A 21,235-nucleotide genomic window follows, 5' to 3' on the forward strand; every position below is an offset into this window, starting at 1 on the left:
TAATGCCCATTCTGGAAAAAAAAAGGTCCCATAATAGGCCTGTGACGGTCCGATATGGGGCTGATACATTTTCTTCCATAATTTGTTTAAAACCGTTCTAGGGTCACACATTTTCTTCCTCAAATTACTCAAAAAAAAAAAATAAAAATAAAATATTATAGGGCTGTAACGGTTGTTACAACCCATATAGTAATGGCCATTAGGGTCACAAGGCTGGCTGATATTGCCATTGTTACTGTTATTGGCCTTGTCCTAGCTGTTTGGTGTTGTATTTGCTAATCCTGTTTCGCAAATAATTCCTAAGGTCCGATCCTCCTTCAAGCCTTCATTGTTTGAACTGATGACTATAATTATATTATAAAAAAGAGAGAGAAGGAAATACAAAGGAACTGAGAAAAGCCTGGGAGAACAGCAAAACAAAAAAAAGAAGAAAGAAAGTGAAAATACGAAAAAAGGTGTCTTGAGTTAAATGAAATGTTTAACTAGGTCTATTGCTAAGTGAAAATGCTGGAGCACCGACACCCCCCGAGAAATTTTGAGATAGTGAAGCCCATTCGATGATTTCACCTTTCATTTTATCTAGTAGTGCCTCTGGGGAAATCTCTCTCTCTCTCTCTCTCTCTCTCTCTCTCTCTAACAAACGCACCTACACCCCACATACCTACTCACACCACAGTGGAATTTCACCACAATGAGTACCTGAACCCATGACCTGGTGTTGAAACTCTTGTGAGTCTACCACCGGGGCATGAGTAAGGACCTGGCCATCTTGAATTCAGCTTGAAAGAATTTCCAAGCTGTCAAGGTGATCTGGCAATGGATAAGCAGGTGGAAGCTACTTTCTTCCCTTCTTTTGCATGTGATACATCTGTTGGGGATAAGCATACCTTGGCGCTGCAGCTCGTTGACTGTCAAAGCTTTTCATCTGATTGCCAGCCACAAGAAGGCAGCGACTCTTGAGGGCACTGGTGCTTTAAACAAGGGGCCTGCGAACTTGACTTTGCACGCATTTGATGAACATCGAAGAAAAGACTGTGCAGTGAAATTTCCAGGAGTGTCCCATTTCCAGGATTTAGTCTGCGATCCCCAGTGACAAATGTACTTGGCTTAACATCCTATGAAGAGCCTGAAATTCTTCCCTCTCTCATCCTTCAGATTCTTTCTTAGGATATGTTCCAGGACAGATTATCCCTGTTCCATTCCATAAATTCCTTCACAGAAATGTCTCTCATGTGCCAAATTGTGGAGTTGTGGGAATCTAATGGCTAGCGGGCTGTTTCCAATACATTCATCTTCCCAAATAGGATAGATTCACCATTCCTGACTGCTCACCTGAAACTATCTAGTGGAAAATGTCCCCAGCGCTTTGTCCTATACCCCATCCCAACAGTATCCCTCCACATTTTGAATACTGGAGTTCTTTGGATAATGCCTGGATCCCAACCCCTATTAGCATTCCTGTATTTTTCTGGCAGCACCTTGCGCCAGAAAGCTTCTTTTTCTGAGCCAAATCTCCACCAACACTTGCTGAGAAGGCTTCTGTTCTTCTCTACAACATGCCCTAATCCTAGGCCTACATCTTTTGCCTTCTGAGCTTCCTCCTAATTTATTAAATGAAAGTTCTTTTTGTCTGATGAGCCTTCCCATAGAAATTGTCTTTGAATCTTCTATATTTTCTTTGCAACCATTGTTAGGATCAGTTCCTAATGGAGGTGGATGATGCGCCTTGATTTCCTTTCTCATCAGCTCAATCCAACTCCCTTTAAGTTTTCCCCTCACCTTGTTTCAGGCCCTTCAACCCCATCATAGTGCCCCTCCACTTCATACATCGACAATTGACGGACCTTGTAAAGCAAATCCAATGTCCAAGTGATCGATTACCAAAGAGGAATGTTATAGGTTCACCCCTTTCATCTAATGGTCAGGATAGCCCACTAGAACACTATCAATGGTGTGGATCATGTGAAAAAAAAGGCTAGAGGACAATGTATGTAGGCCCACTATGAATTCCCCTCTTTTCCTCTCTCTCTCTCTCTCTCAGATGTTCCTGTAAGTTGCTTTCTCCATTAGGAAAGTGGACAACTGATTGGGTGCATATATCATTAGCATTAGTTCATTGATCACAATGGTGATTAGTTCTCGACATGCTGGTTGCCCACTTGCACAGGATGACCAACCCCGATGTACAGGTTAAGGTGTTTTCTGGGTGCATTCACACATGGAGGTGTGAGTCACCTTCTACAGTAGATATAGAAGATGAGGATACGAGGGGGAAAAAAGTACCAAAGATGAAATTGATTAAAAGTCGAAATAACGTAATTGCTATCAATTGTACTACTACGCAGTAATGTTATGGCCTGAATTAAAAATTAGTAGTGAGGTGATGAGTTGACTCATACTCACGTGTGATGACCTCTGTATTTTAGAACTGACTTATGCCCAATATCATTGACTCTACAACACGGGTATAAAGTCATCTGTGGGGACCTTTTACCTATAGCCTGCTTTGACTGGATTAGTCATTACATCGTGCAAGATGCTAGTCTCTTAGGCAACTCTCTGCCCTTTGCTACTTTCCACTTGTGTACAGGTGGATGCGATTGATTGTCACGACTTTTGTGTACGATAGTGAAGGTTCCAGATGGATTGGACCGAACTAGGTTATGCCAAGAAAGCAGCCTCATCAATTCCGAAATACACATTTGCATGGGAAGTTCTTGTCACAGCTACACCAAGCTAAGACTATTAATAAGCACTTGTGATGCCTATCTGTCAGCACTATCGAGTTTGTGGAAAGTTTTCTGTAAACAACCTTTTCAAAAGAGTTGTACATGTGTATATATCAAACTTCGGAAGTTTAAAACAATGTTTGCAAAAACAATGGTTTCATATATACTTGACAAGTTAGATAAATGCTTATGTTAACTGAGAACTATAGATTGGTACTTGAACTCCATCAGGTGTGGTCGTGCGGGCTAAGATAGGTACAACAAAGCTTGAGTTATTGAGTGCTAGTTTTAGACGATCACTTAGTGCTCAAACTCTTCTGAGAAGACAGTGGGGTTCTATCAAGTCTTACACTTCTGGTTCTATTAGAAAAAGATAGTTTGTTTGGTGATTGTAATTAAATGTAAATGGATGCCGGCCAGGTTAATTGGGATAAGGCTTATATGATGATGAATTAAATGTAAATGGGCAATGATGTTTTCCACATTACACGGTCAAGTGGGAGATTTTAGTTGCAGGGCTGTGGGTTCCACTTACTTGGGCGGCCACTAGTCGGTGGGATCCACTTCTTTCCGTTCCCTTCTCGTTTGAATTTGTAAGGATGAAAGGTTAGAGAGAGATGACGAGATATCTTCCCCAATCTCTATCTTCTAAAATCTCTCTAACTTCCTCATTTATCTCCTCTCTTTATTTAATTCTCCACTTTCCTCGTGGAGAAAAATACACTTAATAGGAACATCTGTGAGACTTTTAACCAGTCTCATCTTCATTTATCTCACATAACGTTTTCATGTAGGAGTGCGATGGATAGCAATTACTTTATTTTGACTTTTAACCAGACTCGTCTTCAGTCCCCATGAAGGCAGTTGGGTATTTTCTCCATCTTCTATATTTACTATAGAATACGGCTTACACCAGTGTAAATGTAACCCTGAATACACCTTTAACTTTTGCATCAAGATTGGTGATATCGTTCAAATGGGTGATTGGCCTATCGATAATAAATAATTTTGTGATTAAAGAACTAATGCTGATGATATACGTACTCAATAAAAAAAAAAGAGTGCAGTCCATGACATTCTGAGGGACAAAATTGAATAATTTCTGGGGAAGAGAAAAAACGATGACACTGACATCCTTTGTAACCTAATCTGCCTGACATGGTCCTCAGAAATGTTCACAAGCTATAGCAGAAAATTCTTTTGATGGTTGGCCAATGAGGCCCTGATGTTCACTACACAATCGATATCATGATCAGGTCTTGTGCACAACATATCATACATAAGGCTACCTACTGCAATAGCATACAGTAGAGGACGTTGCTCAGCACCAGTCTACAAGTTCCTGGTTTTTCTTTGTGGAGGTGATCCCATTACGAAGCTAATAGCTAGAGACCATTTTGATATCACATAGCTGCATAATGAATATGCACAACACGCACACATGCATGCATTCACTAAAATATACACATCCCATTACGAAGCTATGATGATGGCCGTGCATACTATATTATATTTTTTTCCTCTATCTGTTCCCTTATATTTTCTTCTTCTTCTTGTTTTTTTTTTTTTTTTTTTGGTCTTTGGATCAATGAATCCCTTTTCCTTTCTTGATTTTCAGGTTGTTGGTAGAAAGTATATAAGGCTTTATCCTGCTTCAATAACAGAGGATCTATACCCCTACACTGAGTCCATGCTAAGCAACTCCAGTCAGGTTGGTGCTCTTGAACCACTGTATAGTTGAGTAGTCACAGACAAAGTACATTTGCATTAAAAAGCTGACTATGCGCATCAGAAAGGTGGTTGGAGAATTGAGGTGTATTTCCTCTGTGCAAATGCGCATTCATTTTCGAGACATTCAAACCATCATAAACATTGTTTCAGAAATCAGCACATCCAGCTTTGGCAATCCTAAATGTGGGCATCTGACATGCACATGCAGCATCTGACCATGCATCAGGTGGGCCCCACTGTAAATGACCTGATTGAAAAAATCAGGCCAGCCGACTCATCAGGTGGGCCACATGTATGGAACAATGGACAGTCTGAAAAAGTTCCCAGTGATCTGCATTCAATGTATTTGTTTTTTGTTAGTTCTTCTATGAACTGGGTTCAGAAGTGGGTTGCTAACTGTGGCCAATTTACTTCAACGACTTCAAACGCAATGCCTTCCTGCTTTGGGATATTACCACATGCAAACTCTCTGCTCTCTCCTTTTATTAAAAGTGGTTTGAGTTTAAATAATCCATGAAAGGATTGTGTGTGAGTTTTATCATCTCACTGACTGGAATTCGAGGGGATTCGAAGCCTTAGCTGTGTCTCGTGTCATCCTCATATTCTTTCCTTTTTGCTTCTTATAATGTCATGCTGATACTCTATCCAGGCATGTGTACAAACCCATATATGCATTGGTGGTGATTGATGAATTTATCTTTCATAGGTGGATCTGGACAGTCCCAACAAGAAAGAGTTCCCCAAGGCGCAAGACCTGGATTTCATGGATTGCATCTTAGAGGAAGGCGAAATGCTCTACATTCCACCAAAGTGGTGGCATTATGTGAAATCTCTTACCCCTAGTTTCTCTGTTAGTTTTTGGTGGGGCGAATGCAGCACTCCTGTTTCGTGATGTCATCTCATTATCATTTTCCTTTTCTATGTATATTGTCACATGAACTCTACAGCAGAATCATAAATTTTCCAGCTGGGTTCTCCAGTCAGAATCAATAGTAGCCCCATGATTGTGGGACCCAATGTTACAAAAAAAAGAGTAAGTGATGTTGTTGTGTATATACAGCCTACCAATTGAACCTTGACGAGAATTTACTGTAGAGGGGTTCAAACCGCTGTGGAGCATGCATCTCTTACAAACTGTTGAAGTTTTAAGAGGTGGGCAGATTGGGGATCCTAGCTCTTGCTCGGGTGGTAGACTCTCGGGAGTTTCAACACCCGGTCAAGGGTTCGAGTATCCATACATGGTGAAAGCCCACTACGGCGTGAGTGTGTTGGGGTGTGTGTGTGTGTAAAAAAAAGAAAAAGGTGGGCAGATTGCAAAAATGATGAATAATGAGTGCCTAACTTTGGATTTGATGGTTCTCTACGGCTGTGGATGTAGTTAGGCTCTTCTTTTTGATCTGTGGTCAGCTAAGTCGGGAGGCGATGATGGTAACGGCTTCATAATTTGTTAAAATGATTAAGGGCATGTTTATTGAAATACCTTTATGGCAGTAGATGGGACGTGCTTCCACCTAAATTGGAGTGTGGTAATGGTGGCTTGCACTTGAATCGTGGCAGGAAAATAGGAACTGGCCTGTTTTGATGATGCCTGAAAACCATTTGTTTTCATTTTTTTAACAGATAATGGCGATGGATGTGTTGGAAACTGTTGGGAAAGTCAACTGACGGTTTGGATTTACACCACCATTGGAGCAAACTTGATGAATGGACGGACCTGATTTTTTTAGTAAGGGCATGGTTACATGATGGCACAGCTTATGAATTGTTAGGACGAATGCTGTTTGTAGCCGTCCATATGCACCGACCAAACATAAGGTGCCCTACATTCAACATGACTAGTGTGAGTCTTCATTCACAGGGTGGGCTCGATGGTGAATGTTCCTCACCCAACAAATCTAGCCGGTCCATTCATCAGGTCCCAACATGTGTGGAAAATTGCACGACCAAAAGTTTCCCACAGTCCATACAAGGTCATGTGTGTGGCCCACCTGATGACTACTAGAACACATCCACCCAGATGGCTTTTCGGTATCCCATCCCAAGTTTTCTGAGGGGTAGTTGCAATGCGTGTCGTGTTTTTGTTAATAGGAGATGCGGTCTCCAGCTCTGTACCGCAGTCCACAGAGGTTGCACCATGGATGGTTGATGTTCAAATACCACTCAGTGCCCAACGATCCTGACCCATCAACTTGTGGGCCATCAGATGAATGTTAGAAAAATAAAAAATAAAAAAATTGAACATCCATTGTAAATACCAAACCACCCCACCCCCCCCCCCCCCCGCCCCCCCCACCCCACCTTTTTTTGTTAGCATGTTAGAACACCCCTCCACTCGTCACCGCACCTGTATAAGTAGTGGTTGATCCGTGAGTGGGGAACGTGACTCAGGAACACCTCCATTTAGTGTCTTCGGTGGATGGGCCACTAATTCTATTTGTGCATAGAATCCTAACTATTGTTTCGGTGGCCTTAAAATCACTGGTGGAAGACAAAAAAGAAAAGAAAAAGAAGACCGGTAAACAATCGATATTAAGCATGGATGTGTGAAAGTCCCGATAATCATATATTCTATATGGTGGGCCATCCATGATAGGGCCACTAGATTGACAGTCCCGATAATCATCAAGTCCCCTGTACAGTGGAGAAGGGTCCGTTCTGCCGTATCATTTTGAAACGCCTGTTTTTTTTTAAATTTTTTATTTTTAACGGGTTGTGAGTCAAGGAGAGGCCTAAAAAATGAGAGATCTGGGCCATTCATCAGGTAATGAAGACTGAAATGCCGTAGGTCAAAATAATATTGGTCCACCGATCAGGCAGGTCAAACTCGTATAAGAAAATTGGGTGCGGTCAACCGTCCAAACATGTGTGGCTCAATTGTCGAGTTTGCTGCCCTGATTTTTGGCATATAGCATCACAGCTTCGACTACCTGATAAATGGCCCGGATCTCTGACATGTGTGCCGTCGGCCCGGGATCTATAGCACATGTTCGCCCCCCTCTATCTGGGTCCTTCATTGAATCACCACCCCTTTTTCTCTTTAACCTCAAAAGCGCCAGTCACCAGGGTTCGCACGGTCAACGGCCATGCATCACGCAATCGCCAGTGAGGGATTATTTGATACGCTGGGAGAGTTTGATGGGTCATAGTCATTTTCTCTGAAATTGTATACAATATATGCATACATACTATTTCAACCGTCCAAATCGTGGGACCCACTAAAGATAGGTCATAATCATAAAATTGACCAGATTGGACAATCCTATACGCCGAGTAACAGAATTGGACATACCAGTAACTTTTGTGCAACCGTTCATTAGATGTCCATAAATTGGCCACTTAAGACGTCACTTCAGTGAGTTTTTTATTTTTTTATTTTTTATTTTCTGTTTTTGCCACATCTAAATTGGGACCCTCAATTTGGACGGTTGTTTCAGCGACATGCATGCCACGTGTACAGTGCTGGGTTTATTTTGTGAACCATTTCACGATACCGTGAGTATCGAAGTTTTTCTCATTTAAAAAAAAATATCTCAACAGGAAAAAACGAAGATGAAGAAAAAAAAAAAAGCAGCTTTTGTAGCTATTCCTTCGTAGGCAAGCATAAAAAGTAAACGAAAAGGAGTGCACTTTCAAAAAGGTGGTGAAACATTTTCAAGAAATAATCATAGCAATCGCAAGAGGAGGATATGTTGTCGCCGTTTCACATTGCTTGGTTTCTGATGCCAGTTCGTTTGCCTCTGTTCGGTCTTAGGATTCAGCGTCTATCGCGGCCCACTGGGCCCCCGTGCTGAACTTCAACTGTGCATGTTCTCTTTACTGGTCTCAATAAGCTATTATCACACAAACACGCTTTGATGGTGATCATGACCTTTGAAACTTTCTTGTAATGCATCTACAGATAGTGATGGTTAAAAAAAAGAATTAAAAATAAAGTCTGTTCAACGGAAATTTCTTAAGTGGCCCGTGGAACATAGATTCCACAACATGGACGGTTCCGATCATCCGATCATTCAGCATGGCCCCCGAGACACGTTGGAGGCAAAACGAACCATTGCGAGAAATTTACGACTGTAAACCGCTCCCTTTACCCACCGTCTTTTCTACACGCTCCCAAACTTTACTTTCCTAAAGCAATTATTTTGTACGGACATACTATTAGCAGACGAAAATATCCTTGTAGGTGGCACAGTGAAACCTATGTGAAGATCGGAGACTTATATTTGCCTCGCTGAATTTCATGCTTGGCTTGAAGAAATTCATCTTTTCCTAGCTACGGTTATAATCCGTAGTCCGTAGCTATAAGTGAAGGGCATTTTCGTCTTCAAATGGTATGTTCGTACAGAATGGTTAGTTTGGGAAAGTTAAGTTTGGAAGTGCTTAGAAAAGACGGTGGGCAAAAGGTGGGATATACAGTCATAAATTTCTCAACTGTTTCGATACTACATCCACTTTCTGAAAATGAGAATCCATACGATGCATGGCCCCCGAAATTGCACATCAGGGTTGTCAATTCTGAAAAGTGGGGTCTATGGTTTGGTAATCCATACCTTTGATCTGTTGAGGCTCTCAAACGTCTATCAGTAGGCAAGAAAACAAAAGGCAAAGATCTTGTTATGGAGCAGATCTTTTTAGGCATACAATCCATGGTGGGACACAATAGATCAATGGTCTAGGTAACTGAACAATGGGCATTGCTCTCTTAAATGAAAACTTGTGCATGCTGTGAAAATACTCTCGCAAAGCATCATATAAAAATGAGAAATTTGGGACTGTGGACCCCACCTTTTATCTAGCTGTTTTTATGAAACAATGCAAACTTAGTCTGGGAACTTAGACCTGCTCATAAGGACAGCGAATTTGAGGACGAAAATACCCCTCCTTTCATGGAACGGATTGGGTACTCCCCCGCCACTAGCCAATGACGGATGGTCGGTGGTCTGTGGGCCCCACCATGATGTATGCTTTTCATCCATGCTGTCCATACATTTTTCCACATCATTTTATGATATGAGACGAAAATTGAGGTATATCCAAATCTCAAGTGTACCACATTACAGGAAACAGTGTTGAATGAGCGTCAACCATTAGAAACCTTTAGGGGGCCCACTGTAATGATTGTGAGAAATCCTCCCCGTCTAAGTTCATTCATAAGGTCTGTGATGTTTGTGAGAAATCCTCCCCGTCTAAGTTCATTCATAGGGTCTGTGATGTTTGTGAGAAACCCTCCCCGTCTAAGTTCATTCATAGGGTCACAAAGACTTGAATGAAGAGGAAAAACAAATTTCATAATAATCCAAAACTACTATAACCCCTAAAAGGTTTCAATGGTAGACGTTCAATTCCCCACTGCCTTTTACAGTGTAGTCCACTTGATAGTTAAATCTATCTTATTTTTTGTCTCATGCCTTAATATGAGCTCACCAAATAGATGGACGGTTTGGATATAACACAGACCTCATGATGGGACCCACAAAAGCAACACCGACAAACAAAAAAAAAACACAGACTGCCACCGCGCAGTTTAGCTACGGTTAAAATCCGTAGTCATAGTGTATCGAAAATTGCAAGATTTGTTAGGCAAACTCGCTGGACAGTTCTGGACTTTTCGATAATATCGAAAGACCTTCGATATATCGAAGCTACGATTATGGCTACGGTTATAATCCATAGCTATAGGGTCCCACTGACCCTAACTCACTAGTTTTTTTTTTTCGTTGTAATCCCCACGGCATTTTGTGGGTCCCATTATGAGGTATGTGTTATATCTAAACCGCCCATCTATTTGACGAGCTTGTATTAAGACTTGAGACGAAAAATAAGACAGATCTAGCTATCAAGTGGACCACACTGTACAAGGCAGCGGAGGATTGAACGTCTACTATTGAAACCCTTTTAGGGGTCATATAAGTTTTGAATCATTATGAAATTTATTTTTCCTCTTCATCCAGGTCTTTGTGACCTTATGAATAGATTGGATGGAAAATATATGTTATGGTGGGCCTTAAAAATTTTTAATGGTGAAAACCAATTTTCTCGCTGCTCTTTGTGGTGTAGTCTAGTTGATCTTTGGATATGATTTTTATTTTTTATTTTTTTTATTTTTATAGAAATTGAGCGAGGCAAACTGAAAATTGAGTGAGGTAAACATGAAATTAAGCGGGGCAAACTAGAAATTGAGTGGGGCAAACTGAAAATTGAGCGGGGCAAACTAGAAATTGAGCGGGGCAAACTGAACATTGAACGAGGCAAACATGAAATTGAGCGGGGCAAACATTAAATTGAGCAGGGCAAACTAGAAATTGAGTGGGGCAAATTAGAAATTGAGTGGGGCAAACATGAAATTGAGCGGGGCATGCTTCAAATTAATGGCTCATGTTTTCCCCCATAAATGAAATTAATGGCTCATTTTAAGGCATGCTTAAAAAAATGAAGTAGATCCAAGCCCAAGCTGCGGAGCCGGAAGTGGCTGCGACAACCTGTGCCGAGAGACCTTACAAATGGCCTTGAGGGTCTCCCTCTCCTCTTTGTTAATTCAGGTTTCTTTATTATTGCTTTGATTTCTTATAACTCCATGCTATTTCACTTTTCCCCTTCAATTTAAACACTAAAAGGAAACAATTTGTTCGTCTTACATCTGATAACTTTTCAACGTAAGAGAGATGTTTAGTTCATAAAATTAGTTCTTCCATTGACTATCGAAAAATGATGTCTGTAAAGTTTCTATTCCCTCACTTATAGGTCAATTAAACATCCATTCCTTACTAATAATGGCAGTTTGCCCCGCTGAATGCAAATGATTGCACAAGCAGAGAGAATGCAAACGATTTGCTACGTCTTGTCCTATAAGTGAAAAGCCACTCAATTTTCAAGAGTATATTAGGTGCACCCCAGCCTCACCCAAAGTGATGTAGCCCTTACCATGAAGCATTTTTACAAACACCTGAACTGCAACTTCAAAAACCCATTGTTTTACAAACAAAGACAATGGTTTTCCAGGTGTTTTAACAAACACCTTCTAAGTAACATAAAAACTCAAAAAAAAAGAAGAGAGAAAAATGTATTTGTTTAATGTACATGTTTGCCTCGTTAAATTTTCGGTTTGCCCCGTTGAATTTCTAGTTTACCTTGCTCAAATTCATGTTTGCAATTGCTCAATTTCATGTTTGCCCCACTCAATTTTCAGTTTGCCTTGTTGAATTTGTAGTTTGCCCCGCTCAATTTCATGTTTTGCCTCACTGAATTTCTAGTTTACCCCTCTCCATTTCATGTTTGCCCCTCTCAATTTCATGTTTGCCTCGCTCAATTTCATGTTTGCTCGACTGAATTTCTCGTTGGCCCCGCTCAATTTCATGCTTGCCCCGCTCAATTTCTAGTTTGACCCGCTCAATTTCATGTTTGCTCTGCTCAATTTTCAGTTTGCCCCGCTCAATTTCTAGTTTGCCCCGCTCAATTTCATGTTTGCCCTGCTGAATTTCTAGTTTGCCCTACTCAATTTCATGTTTGCCCTTCTCAAAAGAGAACAAAGTTACATGGGCCTCACAGTTATGTATTTATTATATTCACAACGTTCATCCATATTTTGAGATGATTTGGGAGCATTATATATATATATATATAAAGAATCATATCCAAAGATCAACTGGACTACCCCACAAAGAGCAGTGGGAAAATTGATTTTCTTCGTTAAAAATTTTATAGGGCCCACTATAACATATATTTTCCATCCAATCTATTTATAAGGTTAGAAAGACCTGGATGAAAAGGAAAAACAAATTTCATAATGATCCAAAACTTATATGATCCCTAAAAGGGTTTCAATAGTAGACGTTCAATCCTCCACTGCCTTTTACAGTGTGGTCCACCTGATAGCTAAATTTATCTTATTTTTCGTCTCAAGCCTTAATTCGAGCTCGTCAAATAGATGGACGATTTTGATATAACACATACCTCATACTGGGACCTACAAAATGGCGTGGGGATTACAACAAAAGAAAAAAAGAAAAAAGAAATTAGATAGGGTCAGTGGGATCCTATAGCTACGGTTTATAACCGTAGCCATAGCCGTAACTTGATATATCAAAACCCTTTCGATATTATCGAAAAAGTCCAGCTAGTTTGCCTTAAAGCAGTTTTCGATATAGTATAGCTACGAATTTTAATCTTAGCGATAACCGTAGCCACACTACACAGCAGCAGTGCTGCGGCCGTCTGTGTGTGTTTTTTTTTTTTTTTTGCTATGTTGCTTTTGTGAGTCTCATCATGAGGTCTGTGTTATATCCAAACTGTCCATCTATTTTTCGAGCTAATATTAAGGCTTGAGATGAAAAATAAGATAGATCTAACTATCAAGTGGACCAAACTGTAAAAGGCAGTGGGGAATTGAACGTCTACCATTGAAACCCTTCCAGTAGTTACACAAGCTTTGGATCATTATGAAATTTGTTTTTCCTCTTCATCCAAGTCTTTGTGACCCTATGAATAACTTATACGGGGAGGGTTTCTGACAAACATCACAGTGGGTGCCCTAAAGGTTTCTAATGGTTGACGCTCATTCAACACTATTTCCTGTAATGTGGTACACTTGAGACTTGGATATACCTCAATTTTCGTCTCATATCATAAAATGATGTGGAAAAATATATGGACGGCATGGATGAAAAGCATACATCATGGTGGGGCCCACAGACCACCGACTATCTGCCATTGGCTGGTGGCAGGGGGAGTACCCAATCCATTTCCGTGAAAGGAGGGGTATTTTCGTCCTCAAATCTGCTGTCCATACGAGCAGGTCTAAGTTCCCAAACTAAGTTTGTATTGTTTCATAAAAATAGCTGGATAAAAGGTGGGGTCCACAGTCCCAAATTTCTCTATAAAAATTCCCACTTCCAAAAGGAAGTAGGCCCAGTTCTTTGCACCGTATATACATGTTTTGAGTTCTCGCAATTATTTCTCATATTCGGTAATTCAGACCATCCATTTGTTGTGTCCCACCGTGGATTGATTAATGCCAAAAATATATACTTGATATCACGATCTTAACCATTGATTTTATGTCCTAAATATGTACGGATAAGAAGAGAAATACTACGGTATTAGGTTTTTGACTGGTTTATATAACAAAAGGTGGGATGAGTGTAGTTAGCAGTCAAAAAGAGGGTGCAATTGCCACTTCCCTAGAAGTGGGCGTAGAACCGGCAGAACCGGAATAAGGTAGAACCTTTCCCATACAGTACACGTGGCAATAGTACGTATCAATCGAGACCGTCCAGAAAGTAGGGACAGAAATGATGGCGTGGGGTTCAAAAAACGACATATAGGACAATTCTAATTATCACTTTTCAGCAGTTTTACCCACCAAGATTCGACCGCCCACTATTTTTGTTTGAAAAAAAATATTTGATACTCTGGCAGTGTGATGAATGATGCTCGGGCGCTTAGAAATTTCACACGTGGAACATATTTAATTTAAATTGATTCGAAGGGCATTCAAAGTAGACGCTATGAGTGAAAATGATCCTGCCCTTTTAAGGCCCTTATTTAAATGGCTAAGATTATCTGATGGCCCATCGCCATCATAAGATGCCCGGAAACGGATTGTCTACTCCCCCTACCATCAGCCAATGGCTGATGGTCGGTGCTCTGTGGGCCCCACCATGATATATGTGTTTCATCCATGCCACCCATCTATTTTTTTAGATCATTTTATATTATGATACAGAAAATGAGGTATATTCCAATCTCAATTAGATCACATTACAGGAAACAGTGTTGAATGAACGTCGAACATTAAAAACTTTTTGGGGGCTATAAAAGTTTTGGATGAAGCTGATATTTGCTTTTTTCCCTTTATCTGGGTCTATATAACATAATCAATAGATTGGATGTCAAATAAATAATACAGTGGGCGTTAGATGGATTTTAATGGTGGATATCCAATCACTATTGTTTTCCTGTGGTGTGGTCCAACTGAGATTTATAACCCTCTCATTTTTCCTATCAAGCCTAAAATGATATGTAAAAATGGATGAAACACATACATCATGGTAGGTCCCACAGAGCACCGACCACCAGCCACCGGGCTGATGGCAGGGGGAGTAGGCAATCCGTTTCCAAAATGCCCTACTTTTTTGTTTTTTTAGTTAGCTTGTTAGTACCCAACACTGTCAGCTCACACTGCACTGTTAGCCACACTCACTAGGGTACGGCTTTGTATGCTAATCTAGCGTGCAGCACCATCTTTCCTGCCCAGGTGTCACTTAGAAGGACGTCCGATCATTGCAAATCGTGGGCCCACCATGATGATCACCTGGCGCAAAAATCATGCCGCTCCACTCACGAAGGGGCCACACCTTTGAAATCAATGGACGAAGAACGGTCTAACTCAATGCATGAATACAGCTCAGCCAATGAGTGGATCGGTTTGATTTTTTTTCAAGATGTGGGACCTTCGTGGTATGGCCCACCATTTGGATGGCTCGGATGTCCTGCACAAGTGACACGTTGGTGGGAAGATGTAACTCTATATGTTCCATTGAAAAAAATAATCATGTTGTGCGTTGAAGCACTGCACGCGCACTGCACACGACTAATAGCATCAGTAAAATGAAACCAGTGTCCTTCTGCTGGCTATAAATATCTATCCAAAAAGAGTACAGTTTGAGATAATGAATGGGTGTGTGGGAGAGAGATGATTGCTGGGTGGAATGAGAGCAATATGTCAATGGAGGGACCATTCCTTGAAGGAGAAGGTGGGCCACCATCACAGTTCATCAGGCATTTGAACCACACGGATTTTAAATACAAAAGAGACAGTTACATCAATCCAAGAAATAATATATTGGTGGTCCATGTTACTCAAGCTAGTGTACAAACCGTCCATTGTCACAACAGCGTCCGGAAAATTTTTTTATTTAAAAAAACTTCTGGTAGAGATAGGGGACCCATTTTTCTCTTGACAAGAAATCTATGGTTGATGTAGCTCTCACCTTTGATGTGCCACATATGACAAAATTCAGACCCACGACGGTCGGTTGATGGGGAACTACCGCGCCATTGCACATGGTAAGCTACATTGAATGAAATTGAGAAATTGATGACTTCTGAATGAGAAGGCTTATCTGATGGGTGGTGGGAAATGTTGGTAAAATAAAAAATGAATGGTCTGATGGGAGGTAGGTGGGGCCATAATAAATGGACCCACTTGGTTCCATTTATAAGTGTTTATGAAACTATGTGGGCTTCAAATGATGAATAAAAACAATAACTGAAGAAATGTTGAGCTTCCATTCTCAAACATGCAGAAGAATGGGGGAAAAGGAATGAAAGAATAAAAAGAAGAAAAGCATGACAGACAGAGCTATATTGTTTATGAAGTTGCTCAAGAGGATCTGAGGATGGAAGAGAGAGTAATTCAAACTGTGTACCAAATGGACATGCAGGTTTGTTTGGATGTGTGGAACTCAATTTCAACAAAACATGTGGAGATGATTTCTTTTAGGGCATGTTTGGATATTAGGTCGTCCATGGAAATCATTTCAAATGGAAAAGAGTTTTTCTTTTATGGGATATGGAATAGTTGGGTAACAAAGAGTAGATTTCATAAAGCAATTTTTAGACTTTTCTATAGTTAGAATTATCAAAACACAAAGAATCAGGCGCCTGTTGGCTTATAAATATGAGAATTCCCATCGCTATCCAAATGGATTAAATAATAATTTGGAAATAATTAAAATTTCCATTTCCTTTCTGTGGAATTGTCCAATCCAAACATGACTAGAAAAGCAAAGTGAGATGAACACAAAAAGAAACGGTGGCATTGTGTGGTTTTTACTTGCAAAGTCTACAAACCATCTTTGCTGTGATTAAGAAAGAATACAAAACTATCAATTCAGCCCCTCTAGAAAAGCATGCATCCATATCTTTTCTCGTCTGGACTTTAATTTGCATTTTTTGTCAGGATGGTTTGCAGTCTAAAAGCCCTTGTTTGGATGCATGAATGGAAATGCAATTAGTCTAGTTCAGTAAATAAGTAATAATCAAATTGTGATTGCTTTCCCTGGTATTCATATGGAGGTATTTTGCTCCAGATTGTGATCATGTAACTACAAAACTTCAATTTGGACTTGAAAGGAATGCAACTGCAATTTGAGGGCTACTTCATCAATATGAATACTAGGAAATACCATCACAACTTGGTCAATTTTCTCTGTTGCACTGAATAATCACAATTCAATTTGTTTTTACATCCAAACGCAGCCTAAAATACGTGCTAGTCAATTGTTTCCTTGAATTTCCAAAGAGACCTTCACATGCAAGTCTATGGGAGTTGATCCGACAGTGTTCGGATTCTAAACAAGCAGTAACAAGTAAGAGCGATTAGATTATAAGCATTTGATTAACTGGACTAAGACACTAAAACCACGAGCATTTGAAGTTAACATCTTCTTCCGAGGATAAGAGATTTTTTCTAATATCCCAACACATCATGCTCTAGATCCTGGCATTTCAAGATTAGTTACATTCAAGAAGTGAAGTTATCCCATCTCCATCTGATTCGATTCAGTTGGAGATAAGGAACGAGCCCTTTCGATATTGATCAAACATGGAAGCTATCAACTCTAATACAGGCTATGCGATAAGAAGATTACTGCTCGGTTGTTGGTTGAAGAAACAAAAGACAACTGCGTGGAAGAGGATACATACATTGCTAGATCAAGATTTTGTTCAGCCCAACAAAATGCACACGTGGGTCCATTTTCTTGTGATCCCAATCATTCATATGGCAGGATCATCTTGCCTTCAGATGAGCCTAAACATCCAATTCGGCTCCAATTTTCATCAGATGGCTAGGATCATTTGATAACAAGTGGAAAATCTCATGATGGTGCCCCAAGATCAATGGATTGGGTTAACTGAAAGGAGGGTCCCACATGAACTACTGCTGGTTCAAACAAAAATGCCACTCTCTCTTAATCAGGCATCATCATCTAATGTCTCAACATTAAAGTTGTTAAGCTACTCTTTTGTACCTGCAGAGAACCTTGCATCTCAGCACCTTATCCTCGACGTAGAATCCCGGCATCACCATGATCTTAACCCTCGCAGCGGTCTGCGGTCTCTGTATTTCCAAGAGAATATCCTCCATATAGAGAGGATCAAAGCTTCTATTCTCATCAACTCTCAAGATCACCAATGGTGGGCTGAAAGAGAAAGCTAACAGATGGACCAGCCACACACACTTAGCCGCAACGAAGAACGATTGTAGAAGCTGCTCGGGCCATGGCCTCGACCAATTCAGTGTAGAAATGATACAGCTCATCTTCTGATCACAGAACCTACTGAATTCCTCACTGTAATATTTTGTTCCCTTCCTCAAAACCTGGTTCCAGCTAAGGTTTCTCAGTGCGACGAACGCTGAGAATTTCACCCGGCGGTCCTGCTGTGGGTCTAGAATCCTCGGCGGGCCGTTCTTCTCAAACACACAATTCTCAAAGTCTTGATGGAGGGACTGGTTTATAAGTGCTTCCATGTGATACAACACCCCTTTGGAGTATTTTGAATGATGAGTTAGATCGTGCGGTTGAAGAAGCGAATTCAACTTCTCCATCAAATGATTGTCAGTGTCTTCAATCTCACCAATGAGAGACGTACAGAACTGCTGAACAGATAGCCTCGCTTCCGATACTATCTGCAAGAAACCCTCTACCATTGCTTCATGGGTGACTGGCATCAAGCTGCTGTGATTGCTGCCACCATCGATCGACCTGCCTCTCTTTGTAAGATTAGGCCAATCGACAACTTGGGTTTCATTTCCCTGCACTGCCTGTTTCAATGCATTCTTCAGCTCATCACAGTACATCTCCAAATGAACTAGCTTCTGTTTCAGCTCTCCTAAGGAGGATTTCATTTCTGCAACCTCCATAATTGCCGCGTCTCGATTCTCATTGGCTTCGAGCAGCTCTTTCTTCAATGATTCGAGGGACATGATCCCCAAGTCTTTTAGGAATTGGGAAGCGCTTTCAGATTCGACTCTGCTAGGTGACATTTCGGCCTTGGGCTTCTTCTTCAGTTTCGGAAACAACCATGACAAGATCTGCACTTTGTTTTTCGGGTGCGACTGAAACGACAAATGGGAATCGGTTACGGGCACCACCGTGTTCGAATTCTTGCTGTTCTTGTTGTCAGCATCAGTTTCCCGGCTGATAACAGCAGGCTTGCAGGTATTGCAAGTTGTAACGGTATCGAATTCGAACGAACCAGTTGTCCTACCTGACTTGAAAATCTCTGCTCCGGGTGCTGTTTGCAGAGCGTTAATGTGATTTGCGCATGAACCTGCATTAGATATTTGATCTTCTGCCGCCGCACAGACGTGATGATCTCCACCAATCAAACCAGAAGAGAATCCCTTCCTTGAAGACATACTCACCTTTTTATCATCAGAAAAATCCAATTCATCATTTTCATCCCTTCTTTCTATTCCAATCCCGTCCCAAATCCCCGGTAATCGTCGATTCTCAGATCGAATTTGATAATACCCGGATAAGGGTTCCTCCTCATAACTCTGAAAAAAAAAAATCATTAAGAAAGACGATTTTCAACAGCTTCTGTGATATTACTATAATGAAAACAAAGCTCTGCCATTTACATCAGAAGAGTGAGATTTGTAGATTATGAAATAGAAAAGCAAGTTCTTTAAAAAAAATCAACATCTCTTCCTTTTCTCTGATCAAGGAACTTTCAGTAGAGAGAAAATTCAGCTACTTCATTACACAAAAACCCATGAAGGAATTCTCTGAAAATATAATGAAAAACATAAAAGCGCACAGCCAGAAATCAATGAAAAACTGATCTAAAAATTCAGCTACATCACTACGATAAAACCCACGAATGAATAATCTCAAAATCTAAGACAAACAACTCCAATCAATCCAGAAAAAAACAACCCACTTTCATAAATCCATGAAAAACCAATCTAAAAAACGCTGCTACCTCACCCATGAAGGAATTCCTAAGATAAACAATTCAAACCAATAATATAAAAAAACCCAATTGGAGAAGTCTATGAAAAATCCGATCCGAAACAGAAAACCCAGAAAAATTAAGATAAAGAAAGAAAGAAAAGATAGGAACTCACCGGCGTAAAAACAGGGTAGTCTTGAGCAGAGAAGTGGTTAGAAGAGCGTGGAATGGATGGCGAAGCACAGATGGGGAGCTTGAGATTTGCAGGGCTGCCTCCCTGTAGCAGAGCAGCATGAAGAGCCCGAAGCTCGACAGCCTTTGCAATGGCTGCCTGGATTTCTTGACTGCCGATTTCATGGTTGTTCTGGAAGGTCTGAGCAGCCATGGAAGAGCCCAGAAAAGAAAAAGAGAATGCAGGAGCTGGGTTTCAAGAGCAAGGAGGACATGAAAGGAGGATGATGATAGAAAGGTAGTTGTGGGAATCCAACGGTTGGATTTGGTTTGCAGAGATTGAGGTCATATCCAACGGAAGATCTGTGGCCAGAAAAAAGAGAATATTGTTTTTGGATTCTGAAATTCAAAGATGGTGTTTGCATACAAAGAGCTTTTTTTTTTTTTTCTCGCTTTTGTTTTTGTTTTTGTTTTGTCTTTGTTCGAAGGAATGTAAAAGCATGTGTGAGAGAGGGAGCGAGGGAGAGTCGGGAGTGGAGTTTTTACTACTCAACAAGCACGAGGGTCCGAAATTACTAAAATACCTCAATTGAAATTCTGAAATTATCTAAATAACCTCGACTTGTAGTGGTGGAACTACCAACTATACAACCTCGGGTATTCAAGTTCTCAGCAGTGGGCCCATGGTTCAGTAATCTACACCATCCATCTGTCATGTAACATTTTGGATGGATCGTGCCAAAACATTTTTTCCATTTTGTGATATCACAGCAATTAATATTGGTTTTTTTTTTTTAAAAAAAAATTTGAATGCGGACCGTTGTTGTATTTCTCTTATCAACCGTCTATTTTTTTGGCTGTAAATTGAAGGTTTAGGATTGTCCTATCGAGTTGAATTTCGGCGTATAGTATATTCACCGTGGCGTACAACAGACCAGTCATCTGGATTACTGAAACGTGGGCCCCACTTATCAGAACTTAAAACCCGATTTCGGTGTCCAATGCCTCGGAATGGATGATCGTGTAATTTCTCGTTTGAGGCTGTGCAGAGATCTTATAGGCGTGGGCCGGATGGTATGATGATGATCCAAACCATTGATCTGATCGATCCATCATGGATGGTTGCTGGCCCACAATCGTACCATACGGAAGTGTCCTAAACCCCTCATTCTATCGTTGCTCTACCTACCTTATTTCCAGCCATATATTAAATATAAATCTTATACCATCTGATAAGTAGGCCACGTATGACAGTTATGCACCATAAACTGTGATTAGTGCATATCCACATCAAGGGAGAACACAAGCGGCATTGTGCAGGAGTGACATTGATTGAATTATTTCAGCCGTTCGATCAACTGCCGGCTTGTGGAGGCTGAACAGGATCATGGCAATGGTCCATAAAAAAAATCCATCAATTGGGTGGTTAGGATCATTAGATGATACAATCTTCAGCCACGATCACCGTCTACGTGTTTGATCATTCTCTGGACAGTCATATCAACCGAGTCTTGGCACGGCTAGACTGCTCTAGTTCGTTCTCCTCTTATGTGACTCTCATTCACCGAATCCATACCGTCCAAAATGGTGGGTCGCATTTTGGATGGTACATAACTCTCGAAAATTAGACCGATCGAGAAATCCGA

General features: G+C 40.7%; 2 protein-coding genes across 3 annotated transcripts in view; one reads left to right on the forward strand and one right to left on the reverse strand.

Annotated features, from left to right (window-relative positions):
* Nucleotides 1-5,513, forward strand: part of LOC131220392 (lysine-specific demethylase JMJ30) — a 30,230-nt gene extending 24,717 nt beyond the window's left edge. The window contains exons 5-6 of one of the 2 annotated variants that reach the window (XR_009158558.1): nucleotides 4,348-4,440; nucleotides 5,167-5,306. Coding sequence is in view for 1 of the 2 variants with exons in the window: in XM_058215325.1 (XP_058071308.1) it covers nucleotides 4,348-4,440; nucleotides 5,167-5,352 (279 nt within the window). In the remaining variant the exon portion in view is untranslated. Of the gene's footprint in view, nucleotides 1-4,347; nucleotides 4,441-5,166 lie in introns of both variants that reach the window. The other variant, XM_058215325.1, reaches the window with a different exon arrangement.
* Nucleotides 5,514-16,835: 11,322 nt separating this feature from the next.
* LOC131220412 (IRK-interacting protein-like) lies at nucleotides 16,836-20,173 on the reverse strand. Its single transcript, XM_058215334.1, has 2 exons — nucleotides 19,594-20,173; nucleotides 16,836-19,020 (listed from the first exon to the last, which is right to left on the reverse strand). Exons 1-2 carry the CDS (start codon nucleotides 19,801-19,803, stop codon nucleotides 17,470-17,472), a joined length of 1,761 nt encoding a protein of 586 aa, XP_058071317.1. The 5' UTR covers nucleotides 19,804-20,173; the 3' UTR covers nucleotides 16,836-17,469.
* Between the last annotated feature and the right edge of the window lie 1,062 nt (nucleotides 20,174-21,235).

This window comes from Magnolia sinica, chromosome 1 (assembly GCF_029962835.1).
Source record: "Magnolia sinica isolate HGM2019 chromosome 1, MsV1, whole genome shotgun sequence".
Classification (NCBI taxonomy): domain Eukaryota; kingdom Viridiplantae; phylum Streptophyta; class Magnoliopsida; order Magnoliales; family Magnoliaceae; genus Magnolia; species Magnolia sinica.

Excerpts from the sequence above, each read along its gene's own strand:
- LOC131220412 (XM_058215334.1), bottom strand. The coding sequence starts at position 19,803 with ATGGCTGCTCAGACCTTCCAGAACAACCATGAAATCGGCAGTCAAGAA. Across the intron at positions 19,021-19,593 it reads ACTACCCTGTTTTTACGCCG|AGTTATGAGGAGGAACCCTT; the intron begins GTGAGTTCCTAT and ends TTTTTTTTTCAG.